Source organism: Salmo salar, chromosome ssa16 (assembly GCF_905237065.1).
Source record: "Salmo salar chromosome ssa16, Ssal_v3.1, whole genome shotgun sequence".
NCBI lineage: Eukaryota > Metazoa > Chordata > Actinopteri > Salmoniformes > Salmonidae > Salmo > Salmo salar.
Window position 1 is genome coordinate 94,998,076 of NC_059457.1, and position 17,500 is coordinate 95,015,575.

The window sequence follows — 17,500 nt, forward strand, 5'->3', positions numbered from 1 at the left end:
AGTGGCCACCTTGTATTCGATATAACAAGTCTCACATATATTGAGTGTTGACAGTATTTTGCAGCGTACGCTGCAAATTATGTTACAAATACGAATATCCTTGACTGATTTACATGCATTTGTGACAGACCACGCCCACATGAAGATTGGTCAATCCAGTTGTTTTTAGGTGCTAGTCCGTGAAGTGGCGTTGGGGGCCGTTGTCCATAAGGCGCTATGAGACTGGGCGCTGTAGACCTTTAGACGCTATGAGACTAGGCTATGAGGCTACTAGGCTGAGGCTAGGCGTTGAGACGTTGTCCATAGGCGCTATGAGGCTGGAAGCTATGGGACGCTTGGGGCGCTGGCGACGCTGCAGGTGGCCCCAGGCGCTGTAAGGGCGCTAGGCGTTGAGACCCGTTGCTCATAGACGCTATAGACGCTAGCTATGGGCAGCTAAGGCGTTGAGACCCGTTGTCCATAGGCGCTATGAGGCGGCTAGGCTATGAAGACTGAGCGTTGAGAGACCGTTGTCCATAGCCTATGAGGCGCTAGGCGCTATGAGGCGCTAGGCGTTGAGGGCCGTTGTCCATAGGCTATGGGGCTGGGCGCTATGAAGGCTCGAGCGTTGAAGAACCGTTGTCCGCAAAGCCGCTATGAGGCGGCTAGGCTATGAGACTAGGCGTTGAGGGCCGTTGTCCATAGGCTGAGACGCTAGGCGCTGGGCAGCTGAGCGTTGAGGGCCAGTTGTCCATAGGCGCTATGAGGCGCTCAAAGCTATGAGGCGGCTAGGCGTTTGAGAGACCGTTGTCCATAAACTATGAGGCGCTGGAAGCGCTATGAGGCGCTAGAGCGTTGAGGGCCGTTGTCCATGGCCTGAGGGCTAGAGCTATGAGGGCTAGGCGTTGAGAGACCGTTGTGTCCATAGGCTATAGGCGCTTCGACGCTATAGAGGCCTAGAGCGTTGAGAGACCGTTGTCCATAGGCATACATATTAGAAGTTTTAAGGAGATTCGGTCATTTGGTGCCCACGAAGGTGGATTTTAAGTATTTTCAAGAATTTCAAAAATTATTGAAGATCTATCACAGCTTGAACGTTATGGGTCCTGAGGTAAATGTTTTTCTCTGTGAGGAGGCGGACCTATTTACGAATATCATGACTTTGGGTCAAGCGGGTGAGAGGAGTGACCTTTGAGAATTTCCCATCTCTTGGTGTTATAGCATAGACTGTATAGACAAGTATTCAATCTATCTGGAAGGCTTTCCTCCACAGGTAAGGTATATGTATAGACAAGTATCCAGTCTGTCTGGAAACTGGTCAGAATTAAAGGAATGATGATGAATTGCTAAATACAGGGAAATTCTTGAGGAAACCTGTTTCAGTCTTCTAGAGATTTAGACTACTAGGTTCACCTTCCACGACAATACTCTAAGCATACTGCTAAAGCTACACTCGGTGACAGGGAAACCATTTAAAATGTCTTGAAATGGCCTAGTCAAAGCCCAGACCTCAATACATTGAGAATCTGTATGACTTAAAGATTATTATTACACCAAGCGGTACCCATCCAGCAGAAGGAGCTGGGAGGCAGTTTTGCCTTGAAGAATGGGCAAAAATCCCAGTAGCTAGATTTATACTTACAAACAATGAGACTTGCAGCTGTAATTGCTGCAACAGGTGGCTCTATAAAATATTGACTTTGTGTGGGGGGTGAATAATTATGCAGCTCAAGTTTTCCAATTTTTATGGTTTATTTCTTGTTTGTTTCATAATAAAAGTATTTTGCATCTTCAAAGAGTGGTACATTATGTTGTATACGTCATATATACCCCCAAAAAAAAATATATATTTTATTTCCAGATTGTAAGAGCAACAAAATAGGAGAAATGCCAAATGGGGTGAGAGTACTTTCGCAAGCCACTGTATTAAAGTATAACTGTATAGACAAGTATTCATGTTTGTTCAGACCCATCTTCCTGGTCGTTTCCTATCCTGTCAAATTTCATCTAGTGCAGCAGTGGCTGTTATCAAGCAGAGTCTCTGTGGTCTTCACATGATGTAGCATGAGAGAAAGGTTTTATCCCAAATGGCACCCTATTCCCTATACAGTGTACTGTTTTTAGACCAGGGCACTATAAACCCTATTCCTATAGTGCACTACTTTAGACCAGAGCTTTCAAGAGTAATTGCACTATGTAGGAAACAAAGAGATCCATTTGGGAAGTATCCAGAGAGCAGTCTCACCATGTCCTGCCAAGCCCACACCCCTTGTCTCCTCCCTCCTCCTCCTCCTCCTCCTCCTCCTCCTCTCCCCTTGTCTCTCCTCCTCCTCCTCCTCTCCCCTTGTCTACCTCCTCCCCTCACTCCCCTCCTCCTCCTCCTCCTCCTCCTCCCTCTCCCCTTGTCTCCTCCTCCTCCTCCTCCTCTCCTCGTCTCCTCCTCCCTCCCCTCCTCCTCTCCCCTTGTCCTCCTCCCTCCTCCTCCTCCTCCTCTCCCACTTGTCTCCCCTCCTCCTCCTCCTCTCCCCTTGTCTCCTCCTCCTCCCTCTCCCCTCCTCTCCTCCTCCTCCTCCTCCTCTCCCCTCCTCTCCTCTCCTCCCCTACCTCCCAGGACTCTGAGGCTCTGACAGTGCTCTTCCTCCATGGAAGCCAGACATTGTGATTCTAGGGTTTGCCCCCAAATCACACAATGCTTTTAACAGCATAAAAACCATAAACTGACGTGAGCTCTCATGGCAACCCTAGCTAGAAGCATGAGAACCTGTCATCTGAACTAAGTGGTCCTAATGTGTGTGTGTGTGTGTGTGTGTGTGTGTGTGTGTGTGTGTGTGTGTGTGTGTGTGTGTGTGTGTGTGTGTGTGTGTGTGTGTGTGTGTGTGTGTGTGTGTGTGTGTAACGTTATTGGTGAAACTACAGTTTCAGAAAGAATTACTTTATTTTTTATGATAGAAATCAACACCATGTACTGTCATTTACTACTGATGAGATCTATTGATGAGATCTATGATGAGATCTATTGATGAGATCTATTGATAATAGCTGGGTAAATCAGGCCCCATTCATCACGCTTGCTGCAATATACAACTTGATCATCTGGATGAAAATGACTGAGGATAATAGCAACCATATTGCCCACTCTTATTTAACACATCTTCAATTTAACCCCCTACTGAAAGCGTGTTGCCCTCAGGCCTGGAGAAGTTGTTGAAGTCATTCCCTTCCCAAGAATAGTAAAGCCCCCTTTTACTGGCTCAAATACCGCCACCAATCAGCCTGTTACCAAACCCTTAGTAAAGTACGGGGGAAAAACGCTGTGTTTGACCAGATTAGGTAACGTTGTGCAAATATTATACACGTGTAGCTTTATTTTAAATGATGAGAAACTCAACAACACTTTGCTTAGGTTAAACGCGAGACTGGAGATACGGTTCACGATGCCGGGCCTCACGGCGCCCACCACAACGCTTCGGGCCGTCACGGCAGCGGACCGTTAATTTTATACAGTTCCATGATTAGTTCATAATTCGAGGAGATTTTATAAGTTTATTGATCTTAAATGTTTCCACTTTCCAATATGTCACCCCAGTTGAGCATTGATGGTGACAACTATCGGATATTCCCCCAATGTTAATCTTTTTAATTCATCAATATATTTAGTGGGTAAAGGCTCTCCAAGCCGTTTTTGTTATGATTCATACATACTTTCCTAACCTAAAAAATTCCAGTGGTATAAAAGTAGTTGGGTAAAAATACTTTTAAAAAGTACTACTAGTTTAGTATAGTTTTTGTATTCTGTACTTTACTTTACTAATTATATTTTGGACAACTTTTAACTTCACTACATTCCTAAAAGAAAATTATGTACTTTTTACTCCATACATTTTTTCCTACACCCAATATCGAAAATTCTAATTCACACACTTATCAGAAACATCCCTGTTTCATCCCTATTGCCTCTGATCTGGAGCTCACTAAACAGAGAACATCCCTATTCAGTCCCTACTCCCTCTAGAATCTGGAGGACTCACTAAACAGAGAACATCCCTGTCATCCCCTGTTTCCTCTGATCTGAACTCACTAAACAGAGAACACTCCCTGTCATCCCTACTGCCTCTGATCTGGAGGGACTCTAAACAGAACATTCATCCCTACTGCCTCTGATCACAAATTCTTAAACAGAAACATCCCTAGTCATCCCTACTGCCTCTGATCTGAATCAACAGAACATCCCTGGTCGTCCCTACTGCCTCTGATCTGGAACTCACTAAACAAGAACATCCCTGGTCGTCCTACTGCCCTCTGATCTGAACTCACTAAACAGAGAACATCCCTAGTCATCCCTACTGCCTCTGATCTGAACTCACTAAACAGAGAACATCCCTGAGTCATCCCTACTGTCTCTGATCTAACTCACTAAACAGAGGAACATCCCTGGTCGTCCCTACTGCTCTGATCTGGAACTCACTAAACAAAACATCCTGGTCATCCCTACTGCCTCTGATCTGAACTCACTACAGAAGAACATCCCTGTTCATCCCCTACTCCCTCTGATCTGAGGGTCAACACATCCCTGAGTCATCCCCTACTTCCTCTCATTAACTCTAAACAAGAAACACTCCCTGGTCATCCCTACTGCCTCTGATCTGAACTCACTAAAACAAACATCCCTTCATCCTACTGCCTCTGATCTCGGAGGACTCGCTAAACAGAGAACATCCCTGTCATCCCCTACCCTCTGATCTGAATTAAACCCAGAGAACCTTCCCTGGTCATCCCTACTGCCTCTGATCTGGAGACTCACTAAACAGAGAACATCCCTGGTCATCCCCTACTGCCTCCTGATCTGAACTTCACTAAAGCAGAAACATCCATCTGTTCATCCCATGCCTCTGATCTCGAACTCACTAAACAGAGAACACATCCCCTGTCACTCCTACTGCCTCTGATCTGGTACCCACTAAACAAAAACATCTCTGTCATCCCTCTGCCTCTGATCTGGAGGACTCGCTAAACAGGAACATCCCTTCACATCCCTACTGCCTCTGATCTGAACTCACTACAACAAAACATCCCTGTCATCTCCTCTCCTCTATCTACTTAAACAGAGAACATCCTGTCATCCCTACTGCCTCTCCTGATCTGAGGACTCACTAAACAGAGAACATCCCTGTCATTCCCTACTGCCTCTGATCTGGAGACTCCTAAAACAAAAACATCCCTGTTCATCCCCTCTGATCTACTCCTCAAACAACATCCCTTCATCCCTACTTGCCTCTATCTAATTAAACAGAGGAAGCATCCCTGGTCATCTCTACTGCCTCTGATCTGAGACTCGCTAAAAGAAAACATCCCTGGTCATCTCTACTGCCTCTGATCTGAACTCACTAAACAGAGAACATCCCTGGTCATCCCCTACTCTCCTCCTGATCTGAGGACTCTACAAACAGGGAAATCCCTGTCATCTCTACTGCCTCTGATCTGAACTCTAACAAAATCCTTCATCTCAGATTACTTTCAACAGAAACATCCCTGTCATCCCTACGCCTCTGGATCTGGGACTCGCCTACAACAGAGCATTCATCCCTACTGCCTCTGATCCCAACTCACTAAACAACAAGTCGTCCCTACTGCCTCTGATCTGAACTCACTAAACAAAACATCCCTGAGTCGTCCCTACTGCTCTGATCTTACTACAACTGCGTCCCTACTGCCTCTGATCTGAGACTCACTAAACGAGAACATCCCTGAGTCATCCCTACTCTCTATGAGACTCACTAAACTAGAGAACATCCCTGGTCGTCCCCTACTGCCTCTGATCTGAACTCACTCAAACCAGAGAGAACATCCCTGGTGTCCCCTACTGTTTCTGATCTGGAGGACTCACTAAACAGAAAACATCCCTGGTGAGTCCCTACTGCCTCTGATCTGAACTTCACTAAACAGAAAACATCCCTGGAGTCATCCCTACTGCCTCTGATCCCTGGAGACTCACTAAACAAAAACATCCCTGGTCATCCCCTACTGCCTCTGATCTGAGACTCACTAAACAGAACATCCATCATCCCTACCGCCTCTGATCTGGAGGACTCACTAAACAGAAACATCCCTGGTCATCCCCTACCGCCTCTGATCTGAGACTCACTAAACAAAACATCCCTGATCATCCCTACTCCTCTGATCTGAACTCACTAAACGAGAGCATCCTGGTCATCTCTACTGCCTCTGATCTGAGGACTCACTAAACAGAAAACATCCCTGGTCATCCCTACCTCTGATCTGAACTCACTAACAACATGGTCATCCCTACCCTTTATGATCTGAACTCACTAAACAAAACGTCCCTAGTCATCCCCTACTGCCTCTGATCTGAGACTCACTAAACGAGAACCGTCCCTGTCATACTGCCTCTGATCTGGAGACTCACTAAACAGAGAAACGTCCCTGGTCATCTCTCTACTGCCTCTGATCCTCTGGAGGACTAACTAAACAGAGAACATCCCTGAGTCATCCCTACTGCCTCTGATCTGAGACTCTCACTAGAACGACCATCCCTGAGTCATCCCCTACTGCCTCTAGATCTGGAGGACTCCACTAAACAGAAACACTACTCCCTACTGCCTCTGATCTGAGGACTCACTAAACAGAAAACATCCCTGGTCATCCCTACTGCCTCCTGATCTGAGACTCACTAAAACAAAACATCCCTGGTCATCCCTACTGCCTCTGATCTAGCAACTCACTAAACACATGCTTCATTTGTAAATTATGTCTAGTGTTGTACTATCTAATTTAAAAAAACAAAAATTTGCCTGTTTGGATTGCCTAATATAAATTATTTTTAAATGATTTATACTTTTACTTATATACTTAATATATTTTGCAATTACATTTTACTTTTGATACTTCAGTATATTTAAACCCAAATACTTCTAGACTTTTACTCAAGTCGTATTTTACTGGGTATCTTTCACTTTTTACTTGAGTCATTTTCTATTAAAGATTCTTTGCCACTACGCACAAATTGGGTACTTTTTTCACATTCTTAAAAACGTCCCCAAATTAATCTACATGGCTTTTCTCATTGGTGTAATAATCTAACCCGCTTCATTTTGAACTAGGCGCCCCCTGAGTCTGTCGAAAAAATTTAAATTAAATGTCACATTCCTCCTCGTCAGAAGATATGTTTAAAATCGCTGTCGGAAAAAGTGACCAATACACACCGGCAGTTTGCGTGCTCATCATAATAATTTATTATAATGTAACCTACAACAAACAAAAAACAAACACTTCAGAACTTAGTATATGCAGTGCTAAAACAACTCTACCCACAAACAACAAGACCAAACACACCTAACATATAGGACTCCCAATCCAAGGGCCCCAGGAACAGTATAGCAGTGCTCGCTCAACACCCACCAAACAACAAGACCATGCCTATTATATTGACTCCCAATCACGGCCATAGAACAGTATAGCAGTGCTCGCTCAACTACCCACAAACAAACCAAACACACCTAATATGGACTCCCAATCAAAAAAACCCGCCAGGAACCAGTATAGCAGTACTAAAATAACTACCCACAAACAACAAGACCATACATAATATATAGGACTCTGATAAAGGCAGCTAATGCCTTCGGTGAGGTCCATACCCCAAGTTTAACTAACATAGAAACAACATAAACATACACAATAGAAAAAAACCCAACCAATACATAAACTATTACCCTCTGCCACGTCTGACAAACTACAGCCAACAAATAATCCTCTATACTGGTCAGGGCCGTACTTCCTTTATTTAACTGGGCCCCCCTATTGGTCTTTCGACAACAAAATTCTAAATTAAAGTATACCTATTTGATGGATGGCTTATTAAGATAAACTACTGAAAATCCCATTGATTAAACTCCAAACAGAGAAAAACTGTTTGGCCAGCTGAGTGGGAGGTTTTTCACGTTTAATTAAATTATTTCGAGTTGCAAGAGTAGCCACACCGCAGAGCGCGTTACAACTGAATAATTCCTCGATCTACAGTATATTTATTTATTATATTTATATTTATATTTATTATATTTATTTACTATTATATTATTATTATTATTCTTTATTCACCTACGGTCTTAGCAAATTATGCACTTGAGGAAAGTTCCATATTCATTTCCACTGCATTTCTGTCGATAAATCCAATTTATGCACCCACACAGAGCCTTTTTGAAACTGGCTCTGCAACGCAACGCTGCCAAAAGGCAAACGCAGCGTTTCATTGGATAATTAATATGCTTCCTGTATACCCAAAACACAATAAACACTGTTGAAAAGAAGTGTGATCCAGTCGTCATTAAGGCGAGTCTGATACTGAGAATGTTGCGGCCATGTAGGAATGTTTTATAAATTACTGCGTTGGGATATGTATAATGTCTACTATTTATCTATTCAATGTTCTCTCCCTCCCACCCTCCCCTCCCTCCCTCCCACTCCACTCCCTCCTCCCTCCCTCCCTCCCTCCTCTCTTTCTCAGCACGACCTCCACCAGCTCTCTACAGGGCCTGGACAGCACTGATGGAGGGGATGTGCAGAGCCATATCCATGAAGCTAGTACTGAGAGTAGGACAGAGAGTAAGTTATGTGTGTGTATTGTGTTGTCTGTGTGCGTGTGTGTCTTTGTCTGGGTGCTTTGTGTGTGTGTGTGTGTGTGTGTGTGTGTGTGTGTGTGTGTGTGTGTGTGTGTGTCTGTGTGTGTGTGTGTGTCTGTATGTGTGTGTGTGTAGGAAGAAAGACATGACAATGAGAGAATGAGAGTGTATATGAATACTTGAGAGAGTTTCTGCCAAGCTGTTGTTCACCTGTAGCTATGATGCATAACGTTACTGGTAGAAGAGCAGAACATACTGAACAGCGTACAGACCTTCCAGGGCACCCCCATGTTTACATAATTCTTAACATACCAAAATATTTTTAAAAAAAAACTATTTAGCTAGTTTGATGCTTCCTAAACACACGATTACATCGGAAAAGCGGCTATCTATTTGTTGATGGTATTAAATCTGCTCGTTAGCTAGCTTGTGTGGATATGTTATTAGGCCTATGTAATTAGCTAGAATGAAACTACCTGTGTTGCTGCTGCCCTAACACACATACCCAATATACAATACTATACTATACAATACTATACAATACTATACAATACTATACTATACAATACTATACAATACTATACTATACAATACTATACTATACAATACAATACTATACAATACTATACTATACTATACAAAGTACTATACAATACTATACTATACAATACTATACTATACTACACTATACTATACATCAACTATACTATACGTACTATACTATACAATACTATACAATACTATGCTATACTATACTATACAATGCTATATATACTATACTATACTATACTATACTATACATGCTATATACTATACAATACTATACAATACTATACTATACTATACCCCATACTATACTATGCTATTACAATACTATGCACTTTTTATACTCCACCTGCCTTGCCTTGCCCCTTGTGTATACTGCACTGTGTTGTAAGTGATTTTACATTGCACCCCTTGCCCCTTCTGTATATATATATACTATATACTATACTATACTATACTATACTATACACTATACTATACAATACTATACATCTATACTATACAATACTATACTATACTACATATACTATACAATACATACAATACTATACTATACAATACTATACTATACAATACTATACAATACTATACTATACTATACTATACAATCTATACAATACTATACTATACTATATATACAATACTATACTATACTATACAAGTACTATACAATACTATACTATACAATACTATGCTATACTATACTATATATACAATACTATACTATACTATATACTATACTATACTATACTATACTATACTATACAATACAATACTATACAATACTATACTATACTATACTATACTATACTATATACAATACTATACTATACTATACTATACAATACTATACCATACACTATACTATACTATACTATACTATACTATATACTGTATGCTATACTATGCTATACTATACAATACAATACTATACAATACTATACTATACTATACTATACTATACTATACTATACTATACAATACAATACTATACAATACTATACTATACATACTATACTATACTATACAATACTATACAATCTATACAATCTAACTATTACAATACTATACTATACTACACTATACTATACATACATCAATCTATACTATACAATGCTATACTATACAATACTATACAATACTATACTATACTATACTATACAATACTATACAATACGATACTATACTATACTATACAATACTATACTATACTATACAATACTATACAATACTTATACTATACAATACTATACTATACGGTGGGCTTGAGTTAGGGTTAGGGTTAGGGTTAGGAGCTAGAGTTAGGGTTAGGGGTTAGGGTTAGGGTTAGGAGCTAGAGTTAGGGTTAGGGGTTGGGGTTAGGTTGAGGGCTAGAGTTAGGGTTGGGAGCTGGAGGTTGAGGTTGGGGGTTAGGGTTAGGGTTAGGAGCTAGAGTTAGGGTTAGGGTTAGGGTTAGGGTTAGGGTTGGGGTTAGGAGCTAGGTTAGTGGTTAGGGGGTTAGGGTTAGGGTTAGGAGCTGTAGTTAGGGTTAGGGTTAGGGTTTAGGAGCTGTGGTTGGGGTTAGGGTTAGGGTTAGGAGCTAGAGTTAGGGTTAGGGTTGGGTTTAGGGCTAGGGTTAGGGTTTAGGGTTAGGAGGGTTAGGGTTGAGGTTAGGGTTGGGGTTGGGGTTAGGGTTAGGGTTAGGGTTAGGGTTAGGGTTAGGATAGGGTTAGGAGCTAGGGTTAGGGTTAGGGTTGGGGTTAGGGTTAGTGTTTAGGGTTAGGAGCTAGAAGTTAGGGTTAGGGTTAGGCGCTAGGGTTAGGAGCTAGAAGTTAGGGTTAGGGTTGAGGTTAAGGTTGGTTAGGAGCTAGAGTTGGGGTTAGGGTTAGGGTTGGGAGCTAGGGTTGGGGTTAGGAGCAAGGGTTAGGGTTGGGAGCTAGGTTTGGGGTTGGGAGCTAGGTTTAGGATTTAGGAGCTAGGGTTAGGGTTAGGAGCTGGGAGGGTTGGTTGGAGCTAGTTAGGGATGGAGTTGAGGGATGGAGTTGGAGGAGGGATGGAGTTGGGTGGAGGGATGGAGTTGGATTGGAGGGATGGAGTTGGATTGAGATGGAGTTGGGTTGGAGGGATGGAGTTGGTGGAGGGATGGAGTTGGATGGAGGATGGAGTTGGAGTGGAGGGATGGAGTTGGATTGGAGGGATGGAGTTGGAGGGGATGGAGTTGGAGTGGAGGGATGGAGTTGGAGTGGAGGGATGGAGTTGGATTGGAGGGATGGAGTTGGATTGGAGGGATGGAGTTGGGTATGAAGTTTGGAGGATGGAGTTGGAGGATGGAATTGGGTTGGAGGGATGGAGTTGGGTTGGAGGGATGGAGTTGGGAGGGATGGAGTTGGAGTGGAGGGATGGAGTTGGATTGGAGAGATGGAGTTGGATTGGAGGATGGAGTTGGATTGGAGGGATGGAGTTGGGTTGGAGGGATGGAGTTGGCTTGGAGGGATGGAGTTGGGTTGGAGAGATGGAGTTGGATTGGAGGGATGGAGTTGGGTTGGAGGGATGGAGTTGGCTTGGAGGGGATGGAGTTGGAGAGAGATGGAGTTGGAGGTAGGATGGAGTTGGGTTAGAGGGATGGAGTTGGATTGGAGGGATGGAGTTGGGTTGAGGGATGGAGTTGGAGGGATGGAGTTGGGTTGGAGGGATGGAGTTGGAGTAGAGGGGATGGAGTTGGATTAGAGGGATGGAGTTGGAGTGGAGGGATGGAGTTGGATTGGAGGGATGGAGTTGGGTTGGAGGGATGGAGTTGGCTTGGAGGGATGGAGTTGGATTGGAGGGATGGAGTTGGATTGGAGGGATGGAGTTGGATTGGAGAGATGGAGTTGGGTTGGAGGGATGGAGTTGGATTAGAGGGATGGAGTTGGATTGGAGGGATGGAGTTGGATTGGAGGCATGGAGTTGGATTGGAGAGATGGAGCTGGAGGGATGGAGTTGGGTTGGAGGGATGGAGTTGGATTAGAGGGATGGAGTTGGGTTGGAGGGATGGAGTTGGGTTGGAGGGATGGAGTTGGATTGGAGAGATGGAGTTGGAGGGATGGAGTTGGGTTGGAGGGATGGAGTTGGATTGGAGGGATGGAGTTGGATTGGAGGGATGGAGTTGGGTTAGAGGGATGGAGTTGGATTGGAGGGGATGGAGTTGGGTTGGAGGGATGGAGTTGGATTAGAGGGATGGAGTTGGATTGGAGAGATGGAGTTGGATTGGAGGGATGGAGTTGGGTTAGAGGGATGGAGTTGGATTGGAGGGATGGAGTTGGGTTGGAGGGATGGAGTTGGAGTGGAGGGATGGAGTTGGAGTGGAGGGATGGAGTTGGAGTAGAGGGATGGAGTTGGATTGGAGGGATGGAGTTGGGTTGGAGGGATGGAGTTGGCTTGGAGGGATGGAGTTGGGTTGGAGGGATGGAGTTGGATTGGAGGGATGGAGTTGGGTTGGAGGGATGGAGTTGGATTAGAGGGATGGAGTTGGGTTGGAGGGATGGAGTTGGGTTAGAGGGGATGGAGTTGGGTTGGAGGGATGGAGTTGGGTTGGAGGTTGATGTAGCTGCTCCTCTCTATGGCCCCGATTCCGACCATATTTAAGCGTGTATAAATGGAACATAATTCCCTTTTTATGCACAAGCCACCCGATGCCATGGCAACGTTGGCTAGCTAAGCTCGCGCATAGAATCACACTTACATTTACATTACATTTTAGTCATTTAGCAGACGCTCTTATCCAGAGCGACTTGAATGCATACATTTCATACATTTTTTAAAAATTATTATATATTTTTTTCTTCCCGTACTGGTCCCCCGTGGGAATTAAACCCACAACCCTGGCGTTGCAAACACAATGCTCTACCAACTGAGCCACACGGGACCGATGTCATGGCAACGTTGGGTGGCTAAGCTCGCAGCATAGAATCGCACCATCGGGTCTAATGGACGTCTAGCGTTGAACTGAGCATGTGCAAAACTAAGATTCGCAAACGTAAAACTTGTATCGTGTGAAAGATTTAACAACGGTCTCAAACTTTTTATCAGAATTATTAGGAATCGTTTATTTTTTAATTTAACAAGGCAAGTCAGTTAAGAACAAATTCTTATTTACAATGACGACCAAACCCGGGCCGCCCTATGGGACTCAAAGCCTGGAATTGAACCAGGGACTGTAGTGATGCCTCTTGCACTGAGACACAGTGCTTTACGCCGCTGCGCCACTCGGGAGCCCAAACGGTCAAGACTATCTATAGCCTAGCCAGATCTGTTTTCCTTATCAGCCCCTGCACGTGCTTCTTCAACTATTTAGTTTAACAAGTATATAGAGGCCAGTGAGACAATTATTAGGAATCAATTTACAAGTATTCATGTTCAGTATTCATTCACATTCATACTTGCAAATTGATTCCTAATAATTGTCTCACTGGCCTCTAAATATAAACTCTATATACATTTAAATAGTTGACGAAGCAAGTGCAGGGGCTGATAGGGAAAGCAGATCTGGCAATGAGAATAGGCTATAGATAATCTTGACCATTTGGGACCCCTTTGGCTATTTAGCTCAGGACAGGTTTATAGCCAACACTTAATCAATATTTAGTTTTTGTCTCATTTATTGATATGGGATATAGCCTCTGTGTGATGGTGGTCGAGCAATGCAAACGGCTATAACAAGTCTCCGCACAGAGTGGAATTCACTAAATACAACAGTCATAATGCATAATATAAAGCCTATTGTAACGGTCGTTGTACGAAGTAAACCAAGGCGCAGTGGGTTGACTGCTCATATTAACAACTTTTATTGTTCGAACACAAAAGAAAAACAAGAAAAAAAAACGAACGAACAGTATTGCATGCTAACAACACAGCAGTGCAAAAAAACAACTTCCCACAAAAGGGACAGGTGTAAAAAAAGGGCTACCTAAGTATGACTCCCAATCAGCAACAACGATGTACAAGCTGTTCCTGATTGAGAGCCACACAAGGCCAAAAACAAAGAAATACACAACATAGAAAATACCATAGAAATACAAAACATAGAACATTACCCAAAAACCCCGGAATACTCTAAACAAACACCCCTCTTACATAAACACATATACCAAAAACCCCGGATACACATAAATACAATACCCCTCTACATACACATAACGCGCAAAACCATATAAAACAAATACCCCCCCCCGCCACATCCTGACCAAACTACAATAACAAATAACCCCATTTTACTGGTCAGAACGTGACACCTATAGTCCGTGCTCCCAAATACTGGGGAAACGTGTTATTCATTAGGTCACATGATCGCCACAGTAGACTCACGCGGCTATAAAAAAATAAATTATGCCATTATATGTCCACTAAACAACACACAGCAGATAGAGGAATAGGCCGAGAACAAAATCAGATTTTACTTTCTATTTTTTTTTTGCCGATCAGGCTGTTATTCTAGACGAGGCTCTTCTTTGTCTTTATCATTCTCATTGGCCCGAGGCTACACTACGCCATCTACTGGTGTAATGTCGTTATTGAATGCAGTTCTAAAACAAGCTCTAGACTTTTTTTTTATTTTGGGGGGGAAATGAAACTGGAAGCTGCAAAGCAACTCTAACGTCTGGGCTAGAGTTGCTTGATTGACTAGCTAACTTTGGCTAGCTACGTTCATGTCCTTCAGTTGCTTGATTGACCAGCTAACTTCGGCTAGCTACGTTCATGTCCTTCAGTTGCTTGATTGACCAGCTAACTTCGGCTAGCTACGTTCATGTCCTTCAGTTGCTTGATTGACTAGCTAACTTCGGCTAGCTACGTTCATGTCCTTCAGTTGCTTGATTGACTAGCTAACTTCGCTAGCTACGTTCATGTCCTTCAGTTGCTTGATTGACTAGCTAACCCGGCTAGCTACGTTCATGTCCTTCAGTTGCTTGATTGACCAGTTAACTTCGGCTAGCTACGTTCATGTCCTTCAGTTGCTTGATTGACTAGCTAACTTCGGCTAGCTACGTTCATGTCCTTCAGTTGCTTGATTGACTAGCTAACTTCGCTAGCTACGTTCATGTCCTTCAGTTGCTTGATTGACTAGCTAACTTCGGCTAGCTACGTTCATGTCCTTCAGTTGCTTGATTGACTAGCTAACCCCGCTAGCTACGTTCATGTCCTTCAGTTGCTTGATTGACTAGCTAACTTCGGCTAGCTACGTTCATGTCCTTCAGTTGCTTGATTGACTAGCTAACCTCGGCTAGCTACGTTCATGTCCTTCAGTTGCTTGATTGACTAGCTAACCCGGCTAGCTACGTTCATGTCCTTCAGTTGCTTGATTGACTAGCTAACTTCGGCTAGCTACGTTCATGTCCTTCAGTTGCTTGATTGACTAGCTAACTTCGGCTAGCTACGTTCATGTCCTCCAGTTGCTTGATTGACTAGCTAACCCCGGCTAGCTACGTTCATGTCCTCCAGTTGCTTGATTGACTAGCTAACTTCGCCGCTAGCTACGTTCATGTCCTTCAGTTGCTTGATTGACTAGCTAACCCGGCTAGCTACGTTCATGTCCTTCAGTTGCTTGATTGACTAGCTAACCCGGCTAGCTACGTTCATGTCCTTCAGTTGCTTGATTGACTAGCTAACTTCGGCTAGCTACGTTCATGTCCTTCAGTTGCTTGATTGACTAGCTAACTTCGGCTAGCTACGTTCATGTCCTTCAGTTGCTTGATTGACTAGCTAACTTCGCCTAGCTACGTTCATGTCCTTCAGTTGCTTGATTGACTAGCTAACTTCCGGCTAGCTACGTTCATGTCCTTCAGTTGCTTGATTGACTAGCTAACCTCGGCTAGCTACGTTCATGTCCTTCAGTTGCTTGATTGACTAGCTAACTTCGGCTAGCTACGTTCATGTCCTTCAGTTGCTTGATTGACTAGCTAACTTCGCTAGCTACGTTCATGTCCTTCAGTTGCTTGATTGACTAGCTAACTTCGGCTAGCTACGTTCATGTCCTTCAGTTGCTTGATTGACTAGCTAACTTCGCCAGCTACGTTCATGTCCTTCAGTTGCTTGATTGACTAGCTAACTTCGGCTAGCTACGTTCATGTCCTTCAGTTGCTTGATTGACTAGCTAACTTCGGCTAGCTACGTTCATGTCCTTCAGTTGCTTGATTGACCAGCTAACTTCGGCTAGCTACGTTCATGTCCTTCAGTTGCTTGATTGACCAGCTAACTTCGGCTAGCTACGTTCATGTCCTTCAGTTGCTTGATTGACCAGCTAACTTCGGCTAGCTACGTTCATGTCCTTCAGTTGCTTGATTGACCAGCTAACTTCGGCTAGCTACGTTCATGTCCTTCAGTTGCTTGATTGACCAGCTAACCTCGGCTAGCTACGTTCATGTCCTTCAGTTGCTTGATTGACCAGCTAACCCGGCTAGCTACGTTCATGTCCTTCAGTTGCTTGATTGACCAGCTAACCTCGCTAGCTACGTTCATGTCCTTCAGTTGCTTGATTGACCAGCTAACCCGCTAGCTACGTTCATGTCCTTCAGTTGCTTGATTGACCAGCTAACTTCGGCTAGCTACGTTCATGTCCTTCAGTTGCTTGATTGACCAGCTAACTTCGGCTAGCTACGTTCATGTCCTTCAGTTGCTTGATTGACTAGCTAACCTCGGCTAGCTACGTTCATGTCCTTCAGTTGCTTGATTGACTAGCTACGTTGCCTAATATGCAAACTGAGATTTGGGACGTGGCTGATGGTCTGACTACTGTATTGTAGTATAATGATGTGGCTGATGGTCTGACTACTGTATTGTAGTATAATGACTACTGTATTGTAGTATAATGACTACTGTATTGTAGTATAATGATGTGGCTGATGGTCTGACTACTGTATTGTAGTATAATGACTACTGTATTGTAGTATAATGATGTGGCTGATGGTCTGACTACTGTATTGTAGTATAATGACTACTGTATTGTAGTATAATGATGTGGCTGTTAGCGTGACTACTGTATTGTAGTATAATGACTACTGTATTGTAGTATAATGACTTCTGTATTGTAGTATAATGACGTGGCTGTTGGTCTGACTACTGTATTGTAGTATAATGACTACTGTATTGTAGTATACTGACTACTGTATTGTAGTATAATGACGTGGCTGTTTGGTCTGACTACTGTATTGTAGTATAATGACTACTGTATTGTAGTATAATGACTACTGTATTGTAGTATAATGACTACTGTATTGTAGTATAACGACCTGGCTGTTGGTCTGACTACTGTATTGTAGTATAATGACTACTGTATTGTAGTATAATGACTACTGTATTGTAGTATAATGACTACTGTATTGTAGTATACT

General features: G+C 43.3%; 1 protein-coding gene across 1 annotated transcript in view; it reads left to right on the forward strand.

Annotated features, from left to right (window-relative positions):
- The first annotated feature begins 3,413 nt into the window (after positions 1-3,413).
- LOC123727740 (ephrin-B2a-like) overlaps positions 3,414-17,500 on the forward strand; it is an 18,692-nt gene continuing 4,605 nt past the window's right edge. The window contains exon 1 of the mRNA XM_045696744.1: positions 3,414-3,468. Within this exon, the coding sequence (XP_045552700.1) occupies positions 3,414-3,468 (55 nt within the window). The remainder of the gene's footprint in view (positions 3,469-17,500) is intronic.